The 27,090-nt window shown below is 40.0% G+C and overlaps 1 protein-coding gene across 3 annotated transcripts in view; it reads left to right on the top strand.

Annotated features, from left to right (window-relative positions):
- zc3h14 (zinc finger CCCH-type containing 14) overlaps window positions 1-27,090 on the top strand; it is a 47,960-nt gene that overhangs the window by 5,339 nt on the left and 15,531 nt on the right. Inside the window, exons 2-11 of one of the 3 annotated variants that reach the window (XM_048538479.2) lie at window positions 3,604-3,864; window positions 7,505-7,547; window positions 10,299-10,413; window positions 10,581-10,621; window positions 10,798-10,996; window positions 12,325-12,790; window positions 14,227-14,378; window positions 24,105-24,205; window positions 25,153-25,305; window positions 25,992-26,142. In XM_048538479.2, the coding sequence (XP_048394436.1) occupies window positions 3,820-3,864; window positions 7,505-7,547; window positions 10,299-10,413; window positions 10,581-10,621; window positions 10,798-10,996; window positions 12,325-12,790; window positions 14,227-14,378; window positions 24,105-24,205; window positions 25,153-25,305; window positions 25,992-26,142 (1,466 nt within the window). In that variant the 5' untranslated portion in view covers window positions 3,604-3,819. Of the gene's footprint in view, window positions 1-3,603; window positions 3,865-7,504; window positions 7,548-10,298; window positions 10,414-10,580; window positions 10,622-10,797; window positions 10,997-12,324; window positions 12,791-14,226; window positions 14,379-24,104; window positions 24,206-25,149; window positions 25,306-25,991; window positions 26,143-27,090 lie in introns of all 3 variants that reach the window. The other 2 variants (XM_048538478.2, XM_048538480.2) reach the window with 2 other exon arrangements.

Below are 27,090 nucleotides of genomic sequence, written 5' to 3'. Positions count from 1 at the left end.
AGGAAGAAGGCACAACTGGAAAGTCGTATATCTCGGCAGGAGCATGCAAAATGCCAGATTGCAAACCAGTCATGTCAAGAGCATTTAAATTGTTCCAATAGACAGCATGGAACACATGCTTTATTGTTACATATCCCAAGATGCTGTACATTTCTGATCCATAAGAAAGTCACTAAAAACAGATCATGAACCATTGAAAAGCATTTAGGGAAAAGCAGAGTGAACCAGTTATACTACATCTACTCCAAGTAATGCAGATTTTGAAGTCTGCTACAAATCTCATAGCAAAATGGCTACCTCGGGTATACTAAGCAAATTACCAAACCGAATAAGAATGCAGAAACTCCACTAGATTCGCAAATAGACATTATAGTCCACAAATTGGAAGATGTGCTTGAGGTCAGTTTTTGCATTTGGTCAGTACAAATGCAACCAACTTCAAGAAGGAACAGCAAATGATCCATGATTGAAGACACAAGGGCAAGTTGCCATAGAGGGATGGCCTGACATGATAACTTATGTACTGGATATGCTCATGCTTTTAGTCATTTTGAGGTGAATTCAATATCTCAAGGGGTGTAATTTTATTAAACGGGAAATAAGTGTTTGTGCCCAAAATACTACCACAGTTACCATGGGAAAAATGGGCATAGAGCACAAAAAAAGGCCTAGCATGGGATACTGCATTGATCACTGGCACATACAGTGACGTCCAGAAGCTAGTAAGGATTTGTGAGGTATACTGGAGTCACCAGTGATAAAGCCGGATCGCCTTGTTTCTGTGCTAAACAATAATGTATGGGCTTGCAATTGCTAGCAGAGATCATGTTTCGAAAACAAGTTAGGCCAAAGTGAAGCTATCAGAAGTTCAAGTTGGAAAAATAGAAGAGAATGAAGATAGTACTTGACCAACAAGCAAGTATGGTACTACCTAATCTACATGTAAGTCAGAGTCATACATCATACATCCTACCCAAGGAATCTGGTTACCTATTGAGATATTCAAAGTTTGCAGTGAACCTAGATCATTCAAAGTTACAATGGACCAGCATTTGAGGAGAAATGGTAACCAACTCTGGGAACTGTACGGTACTGCAAGTGTGTACAGAGCATGCACAAAACTGCGCTCATATAACAAGTTGAGAACAACCAAGTATGAAGTCTAGATCTTGTAGAAGCTCACCGCAGTGGCAGGTGAGGAGATGTTATGTTACTGTCTTCTGAGTTGACAGTGCTAACAAGCCAAGGGTCAGCCACATGATCAGCAATCATGAGGACATCAGATTGTCTTCTAAGTAAACCTGTTGGGGATTTTCAAGTAAATTGGTCTTGCACTTCAAACTAAGCTAGGTTGAGTGTGAAAACTTTTTAAGGATATCAATACAATACCATCTGCGTAGTCATATAGGATCCCTTGACATTATTTCAAAGAGGAGTAGGGGTGCTATCCTTGCTGTCCTGGCCCTTTTGATCCTCAGTTATCTCTCAAAAAATAATTTGGTTGCTTTCTCGTTGCCGTTTATAAGAACATGTTATGTGTAAAATGGATATTCCATTTTCAATGTGATAACACTTGAATGCATTTCCGAAGTGCCTAATTGGCTGTCAAGTGCTATGGGCTGTTCAGTAATCATCAAAGGTAGACATAAATGCAAATCAGTTGCCTGTAATGGGCTTTGCATGTAAATTTGTAATTGGCTACGTGGTGGTAGTTAATCGTTTTTTTAAAAAAAATCTGATTTGGCAGTGGCAGGATTAAAAATGTTTAATTTTTAAGCGCACTTCTGAACATGTGGGGGTAAAAAGTGCAAGTTGTAAAAATTCGGAATGCCTAAGTAATCGGAAAGAGAGTGCAGAAATCTCAAAGGGATGAATAGAGTCGCAGATCAAGAAGGGTGAGGTCTTGGTAGAATTTCAAAATGTGCATAAGAATTTTAAAATATAGTTCTTAACTTGGGAGATGTAAGCCCATAAGCATCAGAGTGATAGTTGATTGGGACTTTCGTAAATTGAGCATTCGTCAAAGGTTTAGGTGAATGAAGCGCGTAGAATATGAGATCCATTGGCATATTCAAATTCAGAAGTAACAGGAATAGATGAGTTTTGTAGTGAACAGTGAATGGTTGGGGAATTGTCTAAGGCTATGAGAAGGGGAAGAAGTTTTATTTAATGATTGGGAGAGATAGTAGGAACTGCAGATGCTGGAGAATCTGAGATAACAAGATGTAGAGCTGGATGATCACAGCAGGCCAAACAAGCATCCAGTTGTACACCTTGTTATCTCAGATGCTGTTTGACCTGCTGTGATCATCCAGCTCTACATCTTGTTATCTCAGATTCTCCAGCATCTGCAGTTCCTACTATCTCTCCCAATCATTAAATAAAACTTCAGCAGCAGGCCAAACAAGCATCCAGTTGTACACCTTGTTATCTCAGATGCTGTTTGGCCTGCTGTGATCATCCAGCTCTGCATCTTGTTATCTCAGATTCTCCAGCATCTGCAGTTCCTACTACCTCAGTGTTATGTGAGGAAGCAGCTACGTGGAATTGAATCCACAAAAATATCAGCCATGATCTTATTGAATGGCAGGGTAGATGTGACAGGCCAAATCAATCCTCTGCCCCTATTTCTTATGTTTGTACATCCTACTATTCATAACTGTTTTGTGGCTTGAACTGTTCTTCAGCATATTATTGATTTTGTTTTCTCTCTGATCTTTCTGCTTGCTTGTTTGTCTTTTTAAAAATTATTTTGCTGATCTTCCACTCTTCTTACATGATTTTGCAGGTGTAAGCTTCAAGGTATTGTATTTAGTTTTTCTTTTCCTCTGAGTAGGTCTGTTCTATTACCTGTATGTTCTTCTAATTTTTGTCTGAAGTAGCAGGATTCAAAATCAAAACCGTTAATAAGCTTTGCTGGCAGGGCCAACATTTATTGCCCATTCCCACCCAGGTAGGATAAACAGTGTGGTCTTCCAAAAGGCATTTGCTACAATACCACAAAGTGGACTTACTTGGAAAATAGAAATGCATGATTTTGAGGGGCTGCTGAGAATGTGTATATGTAACAAGGGAAAGGAGCCAGAGGCCATGGCGAATTGACAGTTTTTGAAGTATTTAGTTGATTGTCCAAATGTGATGTAGGAGAATTGTTTTTCCTTTGTGTAAATAACTTGGATCTGGGTATAAGTAGTTTTAAAGTTTGTAGATGACACAAAGCTGTCAGACGTCTGGAGGACATTGACTTATGAAACAGGCAGATGCCAATTAAAGCAGGCAAGTGTGATGTGTAATGTGGAGAGGCAGTGTAAACAAAATGGTACAATTTCAGAGGAGACATCAGGGTTCACAAACAAACAGTTACTTGACTCCATTTTCTGTTACATGTTTGTAGTGTTGCAGACCTCTACCACCACCAATAAAGAAAATATCCTGCCTCCTCCTCAACCTGGTATACAGATATTTGGTGTTCTTGTGCACCTACAGATTGTAGTTGACTAGCGATGTAAAAGATGAGATAAAATCATAAGATTTACGAGAGTTTTGATCTATTGACTTAGCTCCAACATTCGATCATGGCTGATATGTTTTTCAACCTCTTAGGTCCTTGATTAACAAGAGGATTTATCTATCTCTGCCTTAAAGACATTCAATGACTCGACCTTCACAGACTTTTGTGGCAATGGGTTCTACAGTTTCGCCACCCTCTGGGTGAAGAAATTTCTCCTCATCTCGTTCTAAAGTGTTGTCCTTTCACTCTGAGATGTGCCTCGGCCCTTAGTCTCCAACTAATGGAAACACTCCCTCCCATTCTTTTAAATGCCCTTGAATACAGACCCAGAGGCTTCAACTGCTCATCATATGGTGAGTCTTTCATTCCTGCGATCAATCTTGTGAACCTCCTCCAGATACCCTCCAAGGCCAGCACATTGGTCTGACTACTGCCTTAAGCAGCCTCAGTAGTACATTACTGCTTTTGTGTTCTAGTTCCTTTGAAATGAATGCTAACATTGTATTCGCCTTCCTAACTGCCAACCGAACCTGCATGTTATCCTTAAGATAATCCTGAAGCAGGACTTCTAAGTCCCTTTTGTGCTGCAGATGTCAGAAGCCTTTCCAGATTGAGAAAATAGTCTGCGTCTCTATTCTTAACAGAGTATCTAACCTCACACTTATCCACGTTTGTATTCCATCTGCCACTTCATTGCCCACTTTCCTAGCCTATGAAAGTCCTTCTGCAGCCTCTGAACTACTACAACACCACCTGCCCCTTCACCTGCCTTTGTGTCATCTCCAAACTTAGCACCAGTACCTTCAGTTTCTTTATGCAGCTAATGTATTTAAAATGATACGTTCTCTTTTGTATGTTTTACACACTGGACAATATCATCTTATTTTTCAACCTGTATTTTGAAAGTGAGTAGAATACTTCTTTCATTTCTGCTATTTGAAACGTACCTGCAGATTAAGTGGCGATTGTCACCCTTTCTCTGTTTGGGAGGTGTTGCTGCAAACCAGAAAGGATTACAAATGATTTTTCTGTAGGCACTGTGCATGTTAAATGAATCCTCTGTGGAAGCAATTTTGGCTCGCAGCCAGGAATTAACTTTTGAACAACAGTGTGCCATATCAGTCTGTGATATTGGTTGACTCTTGTTTGTATTTGAACAAACATAAAATGTTGTGTGTAAGTGGAAATTTCCTGGCAGTATGCACTTCCTTGGTGTAGTTTTGAAGGAGAACATTTCAAATATTATGCATTAAGTGATGGGGGGCAGGGGGAGAAACACAATGAGCACTGAGTGAATAGGTTTGGAGAATCTACAGGTGACGGATGCCTTTCAATTGATCTTGATTCATTCACTGAGAAATGTCCTTTAGCTCTCCCTATTAATCCAATTGTCTATAAATGATTCCGTCTAGAAGTCCATTCCATATCATAATCACCTTTTGTGACAGATCATTTTCTCGGTCCTAAATTTACTTTTCACTCATTTAGAATCAGTTTTCCCTTTCCCTACTTAATGTGCAATAATAAAAGTGAAATATTGCAGATGCTGCAAATCTGATGCAAACACAGAGTGTGCTGGAGAAACTCAGCAGCCTGACAGCATCTGTGGAGAGAGAAAAACAGAGTTAACACATTGTCCAGTATGACTCAATGCATTATGTTACTTGTATATTTACAGGCACATGGTTGAATTTGAATATCACTGAAAAGAAACCTCTTTCCCAGGCTTTCATTCTGCATTTATTAGACAGATGGCAGTTTTCAAACAATCACAGTAATTTATACCATAAGCTTATTTATGGTTCCTAGAAACCCATTCAATGGTTCTGTGCAACATGATGAATGCTTTTGTACCTTTTTTTTTAATTGCTCCATGAGTACATGCAAATTCTGTCATGAAAAGGCAATGTTGTTGGTTGAAAGGTACGCTTTGTGATCTGACTATGGTTAGAATAATTGGGACAAGATATAAAATTACTTACTCGGATATAGCAACCAAAATGCGCAAATTTGCTATGAAAGAAGGTAAAGGGAGCAGAGGACAGGAAGAGGTAACGACACAGACTCCTGTTGGCAAGGGATGGGCCATTTTTGAATTATCCAGAAGTACATTCGAAAAGTAATTGCTTTTTATTTTCTCCAGCAATACCCTCAGTTAATTAGAGTCGACTTGCCAGCTAATCATCTCCTCTTCTTATTGTGTGCTATAAATCATTATGATATGCTTAAATTTTGTATCCCTACGTTTGCCCACTTGACCGCAGGGCAAGGCATGTCTCTTCAGCAGTACTTTTAAATGTAGTTTCCTACTCATTTAATTATTGTCTCCTTCGGTTCGAACACTTGTTTTAATTTGATACTGTTTACAAAATTTTAATCAGTTTACACCTTCTTCTAAATTCAAATCCTTAAGTTATAGGGTTGAAGTTAAAAAGGAAATTAGGAAAACACTGCATCTCGAGAATACTGATGGGTAAAACTGAGAAAAATCTGAAGATGTTTTATCAGTATGTCTGGAGCAATAAAAGTAACAATGGGAAGAATAGGGCCTTTTAGAGACCAAAAGGCTAACCTGGGTATGAAGGAGAAAGATCTTGCTGAATATTTCAGGTCTCTTTCACAAAAGAGAGGGACAGGCAGACATTGTTAAGCAGAAGAAACATGAAATATTAGATGGAATAAACATAGTGAAGAAGGTTTAACATCTTTAAACTTAGATAGCCACCAAGTCTGGTTGAATTTTTTTTATATTCAATCATGGGGTGAGAGCGTCGCTGGCCAAGCAGCATTCATTGCCCATCCCTAATTGCCCAGAGGGCAGTTCAGAGTCAGCCACATTGCTGTGGGTCTGGAGTCACATGTAGGCCAGACCATTGTAAGGATGGCAGTTCCCTTCACTACAGGGCATTAATAAAGCAGATGGGTTTTTCTGTCATTCAATGATGGATTCATGGTCGTCATTAGACTATTAATTCAGACTTCTTTTTATTGAGTTCAAATTCCACCAGCTGCTGTAGTGGAATTTGAACCCAAATTTTTAGGAAGGAATAGATTAAAGTTAGCATGTACTTCTTAAGAGAATGCCATCATCTGATTAATTTAATTGAATTTTTTGAGGAGGTGACCGGTAAGGATGATTCGGGCTATGTGTTGTGGCTGTGGTTTACATGGATTTTCGCAACGTACCTGACAAGTCCCCACATGGCCGGCTGATTAAAAAATGTAAAAGCCCATGGAAGTCCAAAGGAAAATGGCAAATTGGATTCAGAATTGTTTTGGTGTTGGGAAACAAAGAATAGCGGCGGAAGTGTGTTTTTAAAATGCATTTAGCGCTCAAGCTGCCTCCTTCAATTCCACTGCCTATCCCAGTTTGGCATTATGTGCAAATGTAATTACAGTTTTGCTTTTAAAATAACTGTGATGGATCCACTTGATTTTTTTTTTAGTTAATGTTAGTAATTTCTATTGAGATGTAGGTTCTTGATAATGTTGCTTGATGATGCAGAAATTTACTGCAAAAGTGTTGTAGAAGACACTATGGATGATGATGGGATAGTGTAGGGGAATGGGCTTAGATTAGTTCACAGGTCGGCGCAAAATTCAGGGCCAAAGGGCCTGTTCTGCGCTGTATTGTTCTATGTTCTAAGACGGCAGGAAGTTTCTGGTGGTCAAATCAATTGGGTAGAAAGGTCAAAAAATGGAATTCAGAGAACCGAGAGGCAGTTTTGGGAGTTGCTTCAAAGCAAGCGAATGCACATTAAATGGGAAGACATTGACCAAAATTTTGGCAATTTGTTCTAATATCACCTTGCACGGCTCAGTGTTGAATTTTATTTCATAACTGTCCTGTGAAACTCCCTGAGATATTTTAACTATTGTAGGCTTTTTATAGATACAAATTGAATACTTTTAACCTGAATATTATTTGGTAGAATTTTTAAATTTCTGGTTTAGTGTTTGATCTATTCAAATTAATCTGCATTTTACTTTCAGACTGCCATTAAGGGAAAGCTGCAGGAACTTGGGGCTTATGCAGGTATGTTGTTCAAACTTTCTACCAAAGCTGTTAATTACAGTGTATATTCTCAAACAGTACAATTCCGCAGTGACATAGTTTTGAAGGAAAATCCCAGCAGAACATGTTTTTTTTTCAAATCACTGGTCATAAATACTATATACACTTTTCCCTGCAAATTTGTGCCATAGAAGGTTTGGTATATTTTCTTATTGTTTATGTAATATGTTGCAGTTATCACAACTATAAGACCATAAGAAATAGCAACAGAAGTAGGCCATTCGGTTCCTCGAGTTTGCTCTGGCATTCTATAGGATCATGGCTAAGCAAACATTTCTCATGTACTCCTGAGTTTTCCCTATAACCTTTGATTTCCCCTACTAATCAAAAATCTATCTCAGCCTTAAATATACACAGGGACTCTGCCTCGTGACATTCTGTGGCAAGGTGTTCCAAAGACTCTTCATCCTCCAAGAGAAAAAAATTTTCCTCCTCTCAATCTTAAATAGGTGCCCCTTTATTCAGATATTATGTCCCTGTGGTTCTAGATTCTTCCATGAGGGGGAACATCATCTCAGCGTTTACTCCGTCAAGCCCCTTAAGAATCCTATATGTTTCAATGAGATCACCTCTCATTCTTCTAAACATCAATGAATAGAGCCGAAACAGTTTAGCTTTTGCTCGTATGGTAATCCCTCCATACCATTTTGTGGACTCATCATGAACTACCATCTTAGCAGACTCACAATGCCCTTTAGGAAGGGAATTCCAGGATTTTGACCCAGTGACCGTGAAGGAACTGTGATATATTTCCAAGCCAGGATGGTGGGTGGCTTGGAGGGGATCTTGAAGGTGATGCTGTTCCCGTGTATTTGCCCCCTTCGTCCTGCTAATTGGAAGGTGCTGTCTGAGGATCTTTGGTGAATTTCTGTAATGCATCTTGTAGACAGTACACACTGCTGAGAGCCAGTGGTGGAGTAGTGGATGCTTGTGGATGTATTGCCAGTCAAGTAAATTACTTTGTTGTGGATGGTATTGTGCTTCCTCAGTATTGTTGGAGCTGCATCCATCCAGGCAAGTGGGGGAGTATTGCATCACACTCCTGACCTGTGCCTTGTAGGCAGGCATTAAAGAGTCAGGAGGTCAGTTAATTGCTGCAGTGTTCCTCGCTTCTGACCTGCTTGAAAGCCACTGTATTTGTGTGACTTTCTTGTCAATGGTAACCCCCAGGATATTGATAGTGAGGGATTCAGTGGTGGTAACACCATTGAATATACTGGGGCAGTGCTTAGATTGTCTCTTACTGGCACTGTCATTGTCTGGCATTTATGTGGTACAAATGTTACGTGTCACTTGTCAGCCTAAGCCTGGATATTATCCGGATCTTGCATTTGAATATGAACTGTTTCAGTATCTGAAGAGTTGCAAATGGTGTTGAACATGGTGTGATCATCAGAAACTGTCCTCCCTTTTGACTTTATGAAGGAGGAAAGATCATTTATGGAAGCAGCTGAAGATGGTTGGGCCTAGTACACAAAGCTGAGGAACTCTTGCAGAGATCTGCTGGAGCTGAGATGACTGGCCTGGAACAACCACAACTATTTTCCCATGTGCCAGTTTTTCTGCCAACCGCTGGAGAGTTTTCTCCCTAATTCCCATTGATTCCAGTTTTGCTAGGGCTCCTTGATGCCGCACTCAGTCAGAAGGTCCTTAATGTTAAGGGCTGTCACTGTAACCTCATTTGTGGAATTCTCTGCTTTTGTCCATATTTGAACAAGGTTAGGAGCTGAATAGCCCTGACAGAACCCAAACTGGGCATCACTGAGCAGGTGTGGCTTGGTAGTTCTGATGATGCCTTCCATCGCGTTACTGATGATCAAGAGCAGGCTGATGGGGGTGGTAATTGGCTGAGTTAAATTTGACTTGCTTTTTGTGAACAGGACATATATGAGCAATTTTCAACACTGTTAGGTAGATGCCAATGTAATAACTGCACTGGATCAGCTTGGTCAGGGGAATGATAAGTTCTTGAGCACGTCTTCAGAATTATTGCCGGAATGTTGCCGCGCCCCTGGCCATTGCATTGTCCAGTGCCTCTGTCTGTTTCTTGATTTAACCGTGGAATGAATTGACTTGGCTGAACATTATTATCTGTGATGCAGGGCATCACTGGAGGAGGCTGACATGCATCGCCCACATGAAAGTTCTAGCTGAAGATTGCTGGCTTGTTCGTTTTGCACTGGTGTGCCAAGTTCCTCCATCGTTGAGAATAAAAAATTCTTATTCTCAACGATGGAGTAACTTGGCACAGCAGTGCAAAATGAATAAGGCAGCAAGCTTCAACTAGAACTACCATGTGGGTGACGCATCTCGGCCTCCTCCAGGGAGAAGTTCACATGACTTGATGTGGTAGGAATGCAGATACTTAGTATAGAGTTTTTAAAATTGATTTTAAAATATTATATTTTTTTCCCTATGCTTTCTGAAATTATTTATTTTGTAGGTGGATTGTGTGGCTTTCAGATGAAGCTTTAAATGAACCTCTTCCAGTCTGTGTCTTCCAGTTTCCCTGTGAAGAGTAGAACTGAACTTGATCACAATGGATATTACAGACACCACAAAATTTACTCCAGTTGTCAGTCGGCTTTAGGAACATGTGGAATGACATTTCTTCCAATGGATAAAAACATTTCCTTCCTGTACAGAGTGCTGAATTTTTTTCTCTTTATGTTTGAAGCAAAAATAGTTAATTTTTATCATTCCTTTTTGTAGATGAAGAGCTACCCGATTATATCATGGTTATGGTAGCCAACAAAAAGACCCAAGACCAGATGGCAGAAGATCTTGTTCTTTTTCTGGGAAATAACACTGTCAAATTTACTGCATGGTATGTTTAGTTTTCATGCACCAATTAAGACTTAAATAATTTTTCTCTTCTATGTAATGCACTGCTTCCTTTTAATACTGGATGGAAGCATTTAAAGAAAAGGGTGTATTAGTTAAATATATATTGCAAGTTTAAATTTAGGAGTTTAACATACTGTTTTTATTTAGGCTGCATGGTGTCCTTGACAAACTACGTTCTGTTACAGTTGGTAAGTAGTCATGTCACTTTTAGTTTTAACTTGAATAATAGCCTTCATATTCATTTCTGAACTTGAGCAAACACAGCACATTAATTTTGAATTGATAAGAAATGTGTAAATACTAGAAATCCATATTACTTTTTCGAAGATTGAAATGCGACTTTTTTTTAAACTTTGAATCCCAGAACCCACCACTTTGAAACAGCAATCAAATTACTCCGATTGTAATCTGTTATCAACGGAAAAAACTCAAGCAGCAGTTAGTGGAAGCATTGATCAAAACAACGATGTTCGTATTCTTGCTGTTTCTAGCACACTTTCTGAGAGAAATGATTCTCGTGTTTCTACCAGCTCATTACAAGAACAGGCAGTGCCTGCTATCAGGTTGGTGAAATTAAAAGTTCGTTTTTGAGTGGCTATTGTCAAATGAGAGACTGAATTTTAGCAAAAATTGGATGTGCTTATTTCAGTTGCAAATGATAAGTTCCCCGAAATCTTCACAAACAACACTCAAAATATGGCATGGCCGATGCATTCCCAATTCTGAAGTGCAGTAGCTCCATAATTGCATTCTGATTTGCTTCCCCAGTTCCGGTATGTTGGCTGATCAACTTCTTTTGATGGACACTAAAGGGAGATTGAAAAGATTGTCAAGAAATAAAGCCTCATGTTAGTTATAACTGATCTGATAGGCCCTTGAAAACCTGTGTATTCGTTTTGTTTTTGTTTTTGTTTTTGTTGGCATAATGCCTGTTTGACAGTGTTTGATAGATTGTTGGAAACCTTGATGCAAGAGTTATTTTGAAGCAAATGACATAGAATATTAGCCTAGAACCATCTTTCTTAATTTGATTGGTAATATCTTTAATTTCAAAAGGTGCAAAATTCTTAGAAGGTTTAGCTCAATTTGGTTAATCTGTATATTTGCAGCAGCTGAATTTTCCCTTCAGTCAACCCAAACAATAAACAAGATTCCATTCAGAGATAGTAAGATCTGCCGATGCTGGAGCATCTGAGATAACAAGGTATAGAACTGGATGAACACAGCAGGTCAAGCAGGAAAGATGCGCTTGGGGTCTGGACCCTTCCTCAGAAAAGGGTCCGAAGCGTCGGCTTTCCTGCTCCTCTGCTGCTTGGCCTGCTGTGTTCATCCAGCTCTACGCCTTGTTAACATGATTTCATTGTTTTTAGTTTAAAAACATGGATAACTTGGAGAAGTACTATTGCCACTCTTGTCCGTTTAATGGAATTCTTCAGTCAATTGCTTTTTGGTTTCCCCTTCCTCTTCCACCACATACTGACGACCTAATATACCTTGAAAATGAAGGCAATGTAATTATACAGCTGAGATACTTTAAAAATGATACAGAATTTGCTGGAGAAACTCAGCGGGCCTGGCAACATCTGTGAAGAGAAAAGAGCATTGAATCCAGTGACCCTTCTGTTTTCTCTTTCCAAATGCTGCCAGATCTGCAGAATTTCTGCAGTAATTTCTGTTTTTGTTTTCGATCTCCAGCATCCGTAGTTCCTTAGTTTAAAACTGATGTCAGGTGATACTTTTAAAAAAGAATTGTTGATTTGACCTTATTCCCAAGGAATTAAGATTCTCTATTTACTCCGGTCTGTAAGGCATTTGTATTTAAAAAGTTAGTGAATCAAATTATGTAAGGTTGTCTCTGATGCTTTCTTTAACTATTTCATTTTGCGTATAGAACACCTGTGGAAAGGAGCACACCTCAGTTAACGTCTGCAGTGAAGCCTTTGATGGAGCTGGTCTCCTCTGAAGCAGTAATTGATATCAAACCTGAACCAGATGATCTAATAGATGAGGATCTTAACATTTTACAGGAATTTCCATCATCATCTAAGAAGAAACCTGTGGTGCCAGTTAGCTACAATGTGTCTCGTCCTTCACTTGAAGTCTTCAGACCAGAAGAAAATGTTTTACATCCATGTAGGTCAACTGAGAATAACATTCAGTCATTCAGGGTTCCTCAGAACAATGTGCAACTGTGTAAATTAGGAGAAGGAAACTTCTACGACTGTAGATCATTAGAAAACCCTGGCCATGCTTACAGATCATATGAAAGCAGCTTGGAAACTTCCAACAGATTATCAGAAAGTGATGTACAGCTTTGTAGGCCATCAAAGCCTCATTCTGATCGACCAAGTAGAGATGTGAGTGCAAATTAATAATTACAAATGTTTTGGTAGATATAAGAGTGTGTTTATACTTGTAGCCTCATTTTTTTCAAGCTAATATTGTCTAGATTGTGAATGCTTTCTGTTTGTCTCCAGAACTCTGTGACTTCACAAATGCTTCCTGCCCCAGATAATCCTCACTGCCATTGGTGTTCTGGCCAATTCAGGTTTCATTGCCTCAAAAGCTTTTTCCTCCCTTCCCGCTTGCAATTCTGTTTTTTCTTCAATTTCCCCTCAGTACTGATTTTTTTCCAGATGTGTTATAAATCTTAATTGCCCATTACTTTCCCTTACTCTAACCAGATTACAATCCTGTTTCCCTATCTCTCTCCTCATTTGTCAACCTTTACACCACAAGCAAAATGGCACCTGAAGCGCTGAAGTTTTCCAGCTTACCGCTGGAAAAATCACACTTTTTAATGTAAGTGCTTTAGAATACCAAGTAGAATAAATTACGACCTTAATGCTTTAAAAAAAAGTCAAGCAAAGAAAGATTGTGTTGGGAGTTAGCAAAGGCATCACGTGGAATGGACAGGAAGAACGTGAGTCCCAATGTATCAATGAATTACTGGTGGTATTGCTGTTGGGCTGGAGAGCATACTGGTCTCTCGTTTCTTAGATCCAAAATAACAAAGTTCACATTTTTATCCCTCCAGGCTACTTGTTACAACTTGTTTATTCCCTTCAGCTGTCTAGTTACAGCACCTATTGTGTTCTACTTGATACTTTCCTCCTTAATGTTACTCAGTAGCTCCAAATATTCAGTTGTGTTTCGGAGCCCAAATTTTCATAATCCAGCGTTAATATTTTCACTGCCAGTCTCCTAAATACTTTGTCCAGATCAACGATTCTGTACAAGTACTCATTTCTAAACCTCCCATCCTTTTCTTTCAAAATTACTTATGCCTTCAGTCCCACAAAATGTTACTCTTGTCACCCTTTTACTTTGTTCTCCCCTTCCTCCCAAATCTTTAAAAGCCCAGCATTTAGTAAGTAACGTAATCTGCATTAACATAAGCAATACTGTAAAAGATCTATCTCTTCATCAAATGTCATGTCCTTCAACTTACCATGAACGGCTTCCCCTAATATTAAAAATGATGTATTTGCTGTTTTTAGTTGGCTTTCCCATAATACATTGAATAGACAACATTCATGCAGATCATTGGGCCCAATCTCACTATGCTAATATGACAGAACATTTAATTACACCATTATATGAAATTGTATTTCTAACTAGAAGCTTGATGATTAGGGAGTTGCCAAATCTAGTTCCCAGTCTAAAAGTGCCGTATTGCCTTTTCAGTTGTAATCTTTTTTATCAAAAGTGCTAACCAAAAGGACAAAAAACTAATTAGTCTCTACTTAAGTTGAATGCTTATATCGTATACTTATCATGTTTATGTATACAGGATGAGAATTCCAGGAAGAGAAAGGCAGCAATCATCAGTTCTGTGGTTAAAGTAAGTAAAACTAGTGATGGTGAGGAAGATGATGATGATTATGGCACAAGAACAGGAAGTCTTCCCAGCAGTATTTCTGTGCCAGCAAAGCCTGAAAGAAGGTACTGGAAACATACAGTTTCTCACATTAGGGCATATCTTTGCAACATGCAATTGGTATTTTTTCCATCTGTTGATATGTGCAACATTTAACATCACAAAACAAAAAATATTGATGCACAACGACCACTTTCTTCTCTTTATAATGTCGACTTCCTGTAAACCTTTGCAGATTAAATTTTATTTTCTGTATTTAACTGGTAAACTATTATAATTGAGTCGCTCTTGCTTTATTATAAAGAAAAGCTTTTTTTAATACCAACCATAATTCAGAGTACTTTGAGTACTGGGATTTGTTCAATTGCAGGACTGTTATTTTGGTGCCTTCAATTTTGACACTTAGTAACCATTTATCTTCATTCTGCATTGCATTCTGAATAGGTTATCCTTTATATTTTGGTATTCCATGTTGCAAAGTTATATACTATTCTACTATTCTAGTTATTAAGTTCAGAGAACAAAAAGCAAAATACTGCACTTGCTAGAAAGCTGAAACAAAAGAACATTCTGAACTAATATTCAATAGGCCACACTGTAGAGGCGGGAGAAAAGAATTAATTTCCCCCAAATTTCTGTGATTGCACTTGAGGTAAAACTTGCTGCTGGTTTCTGTGCTGATAAAGTTGACAGTAACAGGAAATGGGCTAATCCTTCTGCCATGCTGCCTCACAGTGTCTCCACTTCTCCTTTAGTGTATGTTCATTGGTAAAGCTTTCTCCAGATGCTTAGTTCTTCTGAGTGCACTGCATTCAACCAAGTGTAGCATCAGGGGGCCCTAGCATAACTGGAGTCAGTGGGTATTGGGGCAAACTCTCCAGTGTTTGGAGTCATAGCTGAAACATAGATTGTCAGATGGTCATGGTTGATGGAGATCAGTCATCTCACCTCCATGACATCTCTGCAGGAGTTGCTCAGGGTAGCGTGCTAGGCCTAACAATTTTCAGCTACTTCATCAGTCACCTTCCCTCCATCATCAGGTCAAAAGTGGAGATGTTTGCTGACGATAGTGCAATGTTCAGTACCATTCGCAACTCCTCAGATACTGAGTAAGTCCATATTCAAATGCAGCAAGATCTGGACAATATCTAGACTTGGACAGACAAGTGGCAAGTAACATTTGCGCCACATAAATGCCAAGCTATGGCCATCACCAATAAGAGAAAGCCTGATCATGGCCCCTTGACATTCAGTGGTGTTACCATCATTGAATCCCCCACTATCAATATCCTGTGGGTTATCATCGATCAGAAACTCAACAGGACTCACCACTTAAACACAGTGGCTACAAGAGCGGGCCAGAGGTTGGGTATACTACAATGTGTAACAGACCTCCTGACATCCCAAAGCCTGTTCACCCTCTACAAGGTACAAATAAGGAGTGTAATGGAATATTCCCCACTTGCCTGGATGTGTGCAGCCCCAATAACATTCAAGAAACTTGACACCGTCTAGGACAAGGCAGTCTGCTTGATTGGCACTACATCCACATGCATCTACTCCCTCTAGCACCAATTTTCAGTAGCAGCAGTGTGTACTATTGACGAGATCCATTTCAGAATTCACCGAAGATCCACAGACAGCACCTTTCAAACCCACAAACACTTCCACCTAGAAGGACAAGGGCAGCAGATATATGGGAACACCACCACCTTCGAGTTCCCCTCCAAGCCACTCACTATCTTGACTTGGAAATACATCGCCATTCCTTCACTGTCGTTGGGTCAGAATCCTAGAATTCCCTCCCAATGGCATTGTGGGTCAATTCATACCCAGATGGACTGGACCGGTTCAAGACGCAGCTCGCCACCAACTTTTCAAGAGCAACTAGGAGCATGCAACAAATGCTGGCCAGCCAGTAAAACCCACATCCCATAAATTCCATCTCTAGTACCTGTCACTCCTTCCTGGACCCCTCTGTCTGGATCTCCGGCAAATGTCTAGAAACTGATATCCATTTCAAGCCCACCGACTCCCACAGCTACCTAGAATACATCACCTCCCACCCACCTTCCCGCAAAAATACCATCCCCTATTCCCAGTACCTTCGCTTCTGCTGCATCTGCTCCCAAGATGAGGCATTCCACTCCTGTACATCTCCAGATGTTCTTGTTTTTCAAGGACCACCCCCCCCTACCCCGCCGACGGTGTCTCCCGCATTTCCCGCAACTCATCCCTCATACCCCCTCCCCGCAATAACCGCCAAAACAGAATCCCTCTCATCCTCACATACCACCCCACCAACCTCCGGATCCAACACATCATCCTTCAACACTTCTGCCATCTGCAATCCGACCCCACCACCAAAGACATTTTTCCCTCCCCTCCCTTATCTGCTTTCCGGAGGGACCACACTATTTCAACTCCCCCTCCCGTTCCTCAGACAACATGTCCATACTGGGCCTCCTGCAGTGCCACAACAATGCCACCTGAAGGTTGCAGGAACATAGAACATTACAGCACAGTACAGGCCCTTTGGCCCTCGATGTTGTGCCGACTTGTCATACCGATCTGAAGCCCATCTAACCTACTCTATTCCATGTACGTCCATTTGCTTATCCAATGACGACTTAAATGTACCTAAAGTTCGCGAATCTATACCGTTGCAGGCAAAGCGTTCTATTCCCTTACTACTCTGAGTAAAGAAACCACCTCTGACATCTGTCCTATATCTTTCACCCCTCAATTTAAAGCTATGCCCCCTCGTGCTCACTGTCACCATCCTAGGAAAAAGGCTCTCCCTATCCAACCCTCTGATTATTTTATATGTCTCAATTAAGTCACCTCTCAACCTTCTTCCCTCTAACGAAAACAGCCTCAAGTCCCTCAGCCTTTCCTCATAAGACCTTCCCTCCATACCAGGCAACATCCTAGTAAATCTCCTCTGCACCCTTTCCAAACCTTCCACATCCTCCTTATAATGCGGTGACCAGAACTGTACGCAATACTCCAAGTGTGGCCGCACCAGAGTTTTGTACAGCTGCAGCATAACCTCTTGGTTCCGGAACCCGATCCCTCTATTAATAAAAGCTAAAACACTGTATGCCTTCTTAACAACCCTGTCAACCTGGGTGGTAACTTTCAAGGATCTGTGTACATGGACACCAAGATCTCTCTGCTCATCTACACTACCAAGAATCTTACCATTAGCCCAGTACTTTGCCATCCGGTTACTCCTACCAAAGTGCATCACCTCACACTTGTCTGCATTAAACTCCATTTGCCACCTCTCAGCCCAGCTCTGCAGCTTATCTATGTCTCTCTGCAACCTACAGCATCCTTCGTCACTATCCACAACTCCACCGACCTTAGTGTCGTCTGCAAATTTACTAACCCATCCTTTTACGCCCTCATCCAGGTCATTTATAAAAATGACAAACAGCAGTGGACCCAACACCGACCCTTGCGGTACACCACTAGTAACTGGTCTCCAGGATGAACATTTCCCATCAACTACCACCCTCCGTCTTCTTTCAGCAAGCCAATTTCTGATCCAAACTGCTATATCTCCCACAATTCCATTCCTCCGCATTTTGTACAATAGCCTACTGTGGGGAACCCTATCGAACGCCTTGCTGAAATCCATATACACCACATCAACTGGTTTACTCTCATCTACCTGTTTGGTCACCTTCTCGAAGAACTCAATAAAGCTTGTGAGGCACGACCTTCCCTTCACAAAACCGTGCTGACTATCTCTAATCAATTTATTCTTTTCTAGATGATTATAAATCCTATCCCTTATAACCTTTTCGAACACTACCAACAACTGAGGTAAGCCCCACTGGTCTATAATTACCAGGGCTGTCTTCACTCCCCTTCTTGAACAGGGGACCCACATTTGCTATCCTCCAGTCATCTGGCACTATTCCTGTAGACAATGACGAGTTAAAGATCAATGGCAAAGGCTCGGCAATCTCCTCCCTGGCTTCCCAGAGGATCCTAGGATAAATCCCATCCGGCCCAGGGGACTTATCTATCTTCACCCTCTGTCGGATTTCTGTTACCTCTTCCTTGTGAACCTCAATCCCACCTAGTCTAGTAGCCTGTATCTCAGTATTCTCCTCGACAACATTGTCGTTTTCTAGAGTGAATACTGTTGAAAAATATTCATTCAGGGAACAGCAACTCATATTCAGCTTAGGTACCCTGCAACCTAATGGTATCAATGTGGACTTCACACGCTTTAAAATCTCCCTACCGCATCCTAAAACCAGTCCAGCTCATCCCTGCCTCCGTAAACTGTCCTTCCTCCCACCTATACACTCCTCCCACCTGAAACCCCACCACCATCTCATACCTACTAACCTCATCCCATCTCCTCAACCTGTCCGTCCTCCCTGGACTGACCTATCTCTTCCCTACCTCCCCACTTACACTTGCTTTTTCTGGCTCCATCTCCGCCTCTTTGACCTGTCTGACTCCTCTCCACCTATCTTCGCCTCTATCCATCTTCTATCTGCCTCCCTCTCTCCCTATTTATTTCAGAACTCTTTCCCCCTCCCCCATTTCTGAAGAAGGGTCTAGGCCCGAAACGTCAGCCTTCCTGCTCCTCAGATGCTGCTTAGCCTGCTGTGTTCATCCAGCTCTACACCTTGTTATCCCATAAAGGAACTGTTTTTTTAAATGTATCAAGGCTCTAAAATAATACTAGGTACACCAAAACAGCAGCGCAGCAACACTGGAGGAGAGTGTCTTCAGATGCAGTTGCTGCAACCGAGACTGTCACTCCCTTGTGGGCCTGCACAGCCACAAGAGACGCTGCGCTATCACCCGCAGCTGAATCAAAACTCTTCAAACGCAGATCCATGGCCTCTTGTGACTGACAGATGCCACACACACACCAAAACTATCTGACCTTGTGTATAGTGCAGGTCCCAGTAAGAAAAATCTCTAAAGAAAGCTTCAAAAGTTTCAAATACACCAATATCAAGTGACATTGTGCACTCCTACATCTAAGCCTTTGTGTGAAAACCAAAGCCAGCACAGTATAAGTGCAGGCAAGTCAGAGGAGTAGGTTATTTGCATGGTGGGTTTTTTTGTGGATGAGTCTTGAAAGGAATACATGTCAATGTTTCAGCACTATGTATGTAAATCTCTTATCTGTATGAAGTTTATTTGTGAAAATAGCCTTTGGTGGGAGAAGCAGATGTGCAAAGCATTTCAGAAAATGATGAGACTGGTGTCATTAACAGCTACTTTCAGCAAGGTGTCTTTGTTGCGAAATCACTGAAGGTTACCACGCAGGTACAGCAAGCTATTTATTACAAGAAATTTTAATCACAGGAATAGTGTAAGTCTTGCCATAGTTGTGTAGGTGCTTGTTTTGAATGCACGGGGGGTACTGTGCAGTTTTGGCCTCTTTATCTCAGCAAAGATGTTAATGCCATAGAGGGAATGTTTGCTGGGTTTTGGTACAGCAAGACTAACCTATGAAGAGAGAATGGGCAAAATGGGCCTTTATTCTCTCGGTATGATATATAGGGAGAGAAAAGAGATGGGGGAGTTGCATTACTGGTAAATGAGTATCTCACAGCTGTACTGAGGGAAGATGTATCAGAGGACTCGTGCAGCAAGGCAAAATGGGAAAAATATCAGGAATAGGTGAAATCACAATGGTAGGGATATACTACAGGCCATCCAACAGCCAGCAGGAGATAGAGGAGAGGTTATGTAGACATTGAGGGTCGGACATGTGGGATTATTTCAAACAGCAGTTGATAAGAGTTCAGGAGCAGCACGTTCCTGTGAGAATGAAGGATGGGTATGGCAAGGTACATGAACCTTAGATGACCAGGGATGTTATGACTTTGATCAAAAAGAAAAAGATAGCATTCATAAGATCCAAGAGGATGGGAACTGATGAAGCCCTTGAAGTATATGGGGAAAGTAGGAAAGAACTTAAATAAGGATTTTAATCTGTATATAGACTGGGTAATTCAAATTAGTGACATTACTGTAGAGGAGAAATTCCTGATGTGCTTGAATGATGGCTTGCTGGACTAATACGTCAGGGATCAATATAAGAACATACCATTCTAGACTGGCTATTGTGCAATGAGAAAGGAATAATCAGCAATCTGGAAGCCCCTTCGGGATGAACAAGTATAATATGATAGAATCAGCTACATCTTGATGAGGAATTCTAAGACTGGGGGCTTGAGTCTAATTAGGGGAAACTATGATGATATGAAGTGCAGTGAAAAGGCAATGGCAAACATTCAAAGAGCGCATGGGTGAACAGCAAAAACTGCTCATTCGTGTCTGGTGCAAAGGTAAAAGGGCATAAGGAAATCCAAGATAGTATTAGGTCCAAAGATAACGCATACAAATTGGACTGAAGAGTGGGAGCAGTTTAATATTCAGCAAACGAGGACAAAGGCCTTGATTAAAAGAAAAGAGACCAGTGTAAGCTCATCGGGACAACACTTGGGAAAATGCATCCAGTTTTAGTCGTCTTATGTGAGGAATGCTGTTTTTGCTAGTGAGCAAGTGTGGCAAAATTTTGAGACAGATTCCTAGGATGACAGCACTAAATTAACAGGAAAGGTTGAATCAGTTAGGATTTAACACATCAGGTTCAGAAAAATGAGGGGGGAGCTGTCATGGAAATGTATGAAATTTTAGCACGACTAGTTGCAGTAAAAATATTCCCATGACAGGGGACTCCAGAGCCACGTGTAACTATCTAGAGATACAGGGTAAACCATTTAGCACGGAGATGGGGGAGAAATGTCTTCACTTGGAGAGTGGTAGGTTTGTGGAATTCACTACCATAGACAGCAGTCTAATCCAAGACATTGCACAATTTCAAGAAGGTGTTCAATGTAGCAACTGGAGCTAAAAGGATATGGTGGAAAGGCAGGGATGGACTACTGAGTTGAACGATCGACCACGATCACAATGATTGCCACAGCCGGCTCAAAGGGCTAAATATCCTATTCCTTCTACTTTCTATGTACATATCCCCTGAGGAGAGCAAAGAAAGAACAATATAGCACTGGAACAGGCCCTTCAAGCCTCTAAGCCTGTGCCAACATGTTTTGCCCTTTCACACTAAAACAGTCTGCACTTACAGGATCAGTATCCCCCATTCCCTTCTTATTCATGTATCTGTCCAGGTGTCATGCTGTTATCATGTCCGATTCCACCACCACCTTTGGCAACACATTCTAGGCACTTACTGTCTTTTGCGTGAAAAAATGCCCTCACACATCTTTTAAACTTCCTCCCTCACACCTTGAACATGTGACCCCTCCACCCTGGGAAAAAGCCTCATACTTTCCACTCTATCCATGCCATTCACAATCTTATCAACTTCTATCAGGTCACCCCTCAACCTCCCGTGTTCCAGTGAAAACAAACCCAGTATATCCAACCTTCATAGCTAAAATCTCCCATATCAGGCAACATTCTAGTAAACACTTTCTCTACCCTCTTCAAAGCATCTGCATCTCTCTGGTAGCATGCTGACCAGAACTGTACGCAATATTCCAAATGTGGCCTAACTGAAGTTCTATAAACTTGCAGCATAACTTGCCTATCCTTACACTCAGTGCCCCTTCTAAAGAAGGCAAGCATGTTGTAAGCTTTTTTTACTACCTTATCTCACTGCCTGCCACCTTCAGTAGTCTGTGGACCTGCACGTCCAGATCCCTCTGCATATCAATACTCTTAAGTGTTCCGCTATTCATTGCAAAATTTCCACCTGTACATGGCCTTTCAAAAATGTATCACCTCACATTTGTTCAGATTGAACTCAGTCTGCCATTTTTCTGCCCTTGACACCAACTAATCCATAACCTACAGTATACTCTGACAATCCTCTTCACTGTCCATAACTCCACCAATCTTTGTAATGTATGCAAATTTGCTGATTAGACCTGCTGCAATTTCCTCCAAATTATTTATGTAGATCACAAATAGCAGAGGTCCCAGCACAGATCCCTGTCACAATCCTCCATTCTGAAAAAGTATCCTCCTACTGCTACCCTCTATCTCCTATGACTAAGCCAGTTCCATATCCATCTTGCTAGCACACCCCCGAAGCCATATAACTTCACCTTTTGTACCAATCTGTCATGAGAGACTTTATCAAAGGCTTTATTGAAGTCCATGTTGACAACATCAATTGCTTTTCTCTCATAACCATTGCTGTTACCTCCTCAAAAAACTTGATCAAGTTAGTGAAGCACGTCCTCCCCAACACAAAACCGTGTTGTCTATCGCTAATAAGTTAATTTCTCTTGTAATTATGAATGTTCCTTTATTGCATGTGTCTCTAATTTTCTGTTTAATACCATTCCTAACATCACCGTGCAGTTTGGAAAATATATACAACCGTAAATTTTTTTTTTGCTTCTTGGTGGTTCTCAGATCTACTCATAGGGATGCCATGTTGTTAGAGCTAAGATCCTTCAGTACTATTTTGTTAATTTCCATTTTTTCAACCAGCAGTGCAACTTCACCACCTTTTATCCTTTTTGCCTTTCCTTCCTAAATACTGGATACTTTTGGATATTCAGTTCACATCCCTGGTCACCCTGCAGCCATGTCTCTCTATTACTGACTATATTGTACCTGTTTTAATCTGCATGCAGAATTAATTTATCTGCTATGTGCAAAAAGGCACAAAGCCTTAAGGCTTATCTTTTTAGGATTACTTGCCCCTTTACCATTATTTTTCACTACCTCTCTTTGACCCTGGCCCTTGATCTCCTTGCCTATCACTTTTCTAATCCCCTTTCCTGCCTTTTGTGTTTATCCATGATTCCACTTCCTGTTCTCTGCAGGCGGTTTTAATGCCTACGACCAGCATGTACAGGACATGGATAAGATGGATGCCATGTACGTCTGAGTTGAGGAGTATCTTGTTTCACTTGGAAAGTTGTGAATGTTTTAAGTTTTCTACTGTACCGTGGATGGCTGTGGAAGCTCATTCTTTGCCAATCTCTACTTTAAACGTTTTCAATCAAAAATAAAGCAATGACTTGCAGCGTTATGTGGATAGGGTGGGTAAAAGGCCCTGAAATGTTTAATCAGGCCTAATTGTATTGAATAGCATAGCAGGCTTAATAGATTGAATGCCCTGTTCCTATGTTCCTCAGCCCATGTTTCAGGATTGCACATTTTGTCAGAAAATAGTGCAAATGAGTGGGATTTACAAAGAAAATCAGAGAAGGAATAGTGGTGAGATCACGTTATTACTCAGCCTTGGAATGAGAGTATTCTTGGCAAGATTTTTATGTATCACCCATCATAAAGTATCCTTGAATAAATATACATGCAGGAAACTCACTAGAATAACAGTCTTTTAATTTTGTTTTTTTTTGTAGTGCGTTCAGTGGAGTAATTCCCACAAAATTATCATTAGCCTTTCGGGCATTTTTTTCTTAATGATCCCATGTTTAGGAAATACATATACCCATTTAATCCTAACATTGCCACAAAAATACGTGATAACTCTTCTCCATTTTACTTTTATTATCTGAACACCAGAAACTAGCTCTCATTTGATCAGATATTTTTCTCTCACTTTATTTGCTGTAAAAGTAACTGTCACTTTGATATTTTAAGAAACTAATAGCTTTCTTACCATTCCTTGGGCGACTTCCTCTGTTTCTGCACCCGCAGAAAAGTCTTGGTAATGATAATAAGCAGATATTTTTGGTGTTTGTTAATAACGTAAAATTTGAAAGAAATGAAATAAGGATAATTTGTTTGCTTTTCAGGCCTACTTTACCACCTTCCAAGCAGGCCAATAAGAATCTAATCCTAAAAGCTATCACAGAAGCCCAGAAATCTGTAAGCAAGACAACAAACTATCCACCAGGTAATGTAGATTAGTACACATTATTTGTCAAAAATGGTTTTCATTCCATGTGCCCTTTCCATTTGTGTAATGTTTATAATATACAAAATGAGGTCTCAGGATTTGTTATTAGCTCAAATCTGGCCATTCGAATATCTTTTCTCCCAAAGCATATTTTTGTTCAACCGTAGTTGCTCCTATGGTCTTCTGAAACCATCATTGTTTTCAGTTCTACTGAAACTTGAGACCTTTTCTACTCTGCAAAAATTCTTTGAAGCTTTAAAAGTTAGGTTTAGCAACTTCTAATTGCTGTTTCCTCACCCTTTATCCTCACCAATACCTCGCACCTCTGGGATCTTACTGATTCACAAATGGAAAGCAAGTGATCTTATTTTCTGTGAACTGCTTCCAGGTATAAGTGATAAGCAGTAAAATAAGTGGGGCACAAAATTGCATCTCCCACATAATATCCATTTTGTGAAGTTAAATTACTCTCCTCTTGTACCAGCGCTGAGGATTGTTTGAACAAATTGCGTTTATGAAAGAGGCATATTCTATCAAAACTTTAATATTCTTAATCTAGACTTCAGTTTTGGACTTAGTTATAATGCACATTATATAATCAAGTTCAGGCCTTTTAACACAAAGCATCCAAATTCTACCAAATTTTTTCTTTGGTTTTATAATGTTTTATTGAATGTAACTATTTCTTCATATTTGAATATCTTATATTACTGGGCAAATGTATCAAAATATTTCTTTCTATGGCTACTTCTTCTTAAGCCCCTCCCAAAGCTCACCAACTGATTTGATTAATCACTGTGGGTTATAACAGTATAAGCTAAAACATTAATTCAGATTTTTCTACCAATGTTTCCAATTATTAAGATGAACTAAAATTAAGGTGTCTTAAGTATATTTTTTATAGAAAACTGCGTTTGTAATCAGGTTTTCCTTTTGTGTAGTAGTTTCTCAGAGACAGACCGTACCTGTGGCTCCTAGAACTCGAGCTGTATGTGAAAGCAATGAAATTGAAGTGATTAATGTAGAAGACAAATCAGATCAACATGGCATACAACTGCAAATTGATAAAGCTGAACAGCCTGTACAAAAGCTTTACTGTAAGAATCAAAATTACTTTTCAGTCAAGATAATTAACATAAAAACATCAGAAATTGAGTCAGAATAATGATTATTCTTCTAAAGGAGTAATTCTATTTCAAAATATAGTTTAAAGTATTTCCATTCTTTACTGTATTCGTATTCTGAGATTTTTTTGTTGTTAATTCTTTTTCACCCTCAAACTTTAAATTTTGGAGTTATTTGGGGGTATATCTAGTTGGTTGAATGCTAGCATCCTGTCAATGTAGTGCATGTCAACTTAGTGCCCCCCCCCCACCCCCCACCCCCCACCCCCCACCCCGTGCCATTTTTCTGAGACTGGGATACATTTTATTCCCCACTCCTTCCATCTTCAGTGGTTCCACATTCAGCTATATATTTGAGGGTGTCAATACCACCTGCCTCTTCAGTTCATTTAAGGACAGATTTGTGGGCATATATTCCTGAATCTGTTCTAAAGTGACTAAGAGCTGTATGTGAACATTGCATTTACCCAACATAACACAGGGTATAATGTAGATTGGAGGCGCAAGAAAGTGAAAATAAAGCCCGAATAATTATGTTAATTATGTTACTCTTAGGTGCTACAATATCTTTTTTTGCCAGATTTGTTCTGTAGTCTCCATCAAATAGAGCATTATTATAATTTTGCAAGACCATAATACATTACTTATTGATTTGGCAGTGAAGTCAATAGAAGCAAGACCAGGTGGTGATACTAGATCATTTATCTTGAAGAAGCCTGTATTGGAAGGAGTTGAACCCAAATGCCAGGGAAAAGTTGCTGTTTATATTGAAGGTGTATCAACAGAACAAGATCGTGTGGTACAGGCCAAGTGAGTAGCTTTTTGTCTACTACAAGGCTGAATGGTATCTGGGCATAATTACATTATTTGTCATGTTTTATTGTATCTTATAGTATGCTACAAATTTTCCAAGAACCAAACTAGTTTTTTACCTTTTGATGATGCAAGTGCCATCACAAATAGCCATAAATCAAGGAATGAAAGGGAGAGAGGATCTCAGGAAAATTACAGTCAGCAGGAAGATTGTACTCAGTAAATTGTTGGATCTCCAAGCTAACAAGTTATAAGAAACAACATCTAGGATCTTTAAAAGAAGTAACTTACGAGACAATTGATGCATTGATTTTAAATTTCTTAGATTGGGAGAGGTTCTGCTAGATTGTAGGATAACTTTGCTTGAAAACGGAAGGAGTCAACAATGCAGAAACTACAGGCCAGTTAGTTTAGAAGCTGCTTTTAAAGATGTTATAGCCAGGCATTTGGATGCTTTCAAGGTAATCAGACAAATTCAGTGTTTTTCAACAGTTTTGTGAAAGAGAAACTAAATTTATTGTAGTTCTTTGAAGAAATAGTATACTGGGGATAAAGGGAAACCAGTAGATGTGCTGTACTCAGATTTCCAGAAGACATTTGATAAGGTGTCACATCAAATATTATTGTGCCAAATAAAAGCTTATGGTGAACACGTTAGCCTGGAGAGAAGATGTATGACTAGTGGAGTCCCACAGGGACCTGAACGAGGACCTCAACTTCTTAAAATCTATATCAATAACACAGATGAGAAGAGTGAAGACATGGTAGCTACATTTGCAGAACACACCAAAATAGGGTAGGAATTTTGCTGTAAAGGAAAAAGCTTCTGACTGTCCAGTCTGTCTGTGCCCTTCATAATCCTGTAAACCTCTATCAGGTCCCCCTCCAACTTCCATCGTTCCAGTGAGAACAGCCCAAGTTTCTCCAACCTTTCCTCATAGCTAA

Source organism: Stegostoma tigrinum, chromosome 10, assembly GCF_030684315.1.
Source record: "Stegostoma tigrinum isolate sSteTig4 chromosome 10, sSteTig4.hap1, whole genome shotgun sequence".
In the NCBI taxonomy this organism is placed as follows: domain Eukaryota; kingdom Metazoa; phylum Chordata; class Chondrichthyes; order Orectolobiformes; family Stegostomatidae; genus Stegostoma; species Stegostoma tigrinum.
The sequence above is the reverse complement of the archived record's forward strand: the minus strand, read 5'-3'. Positions and strand labels throughout refer to the sequence as shown.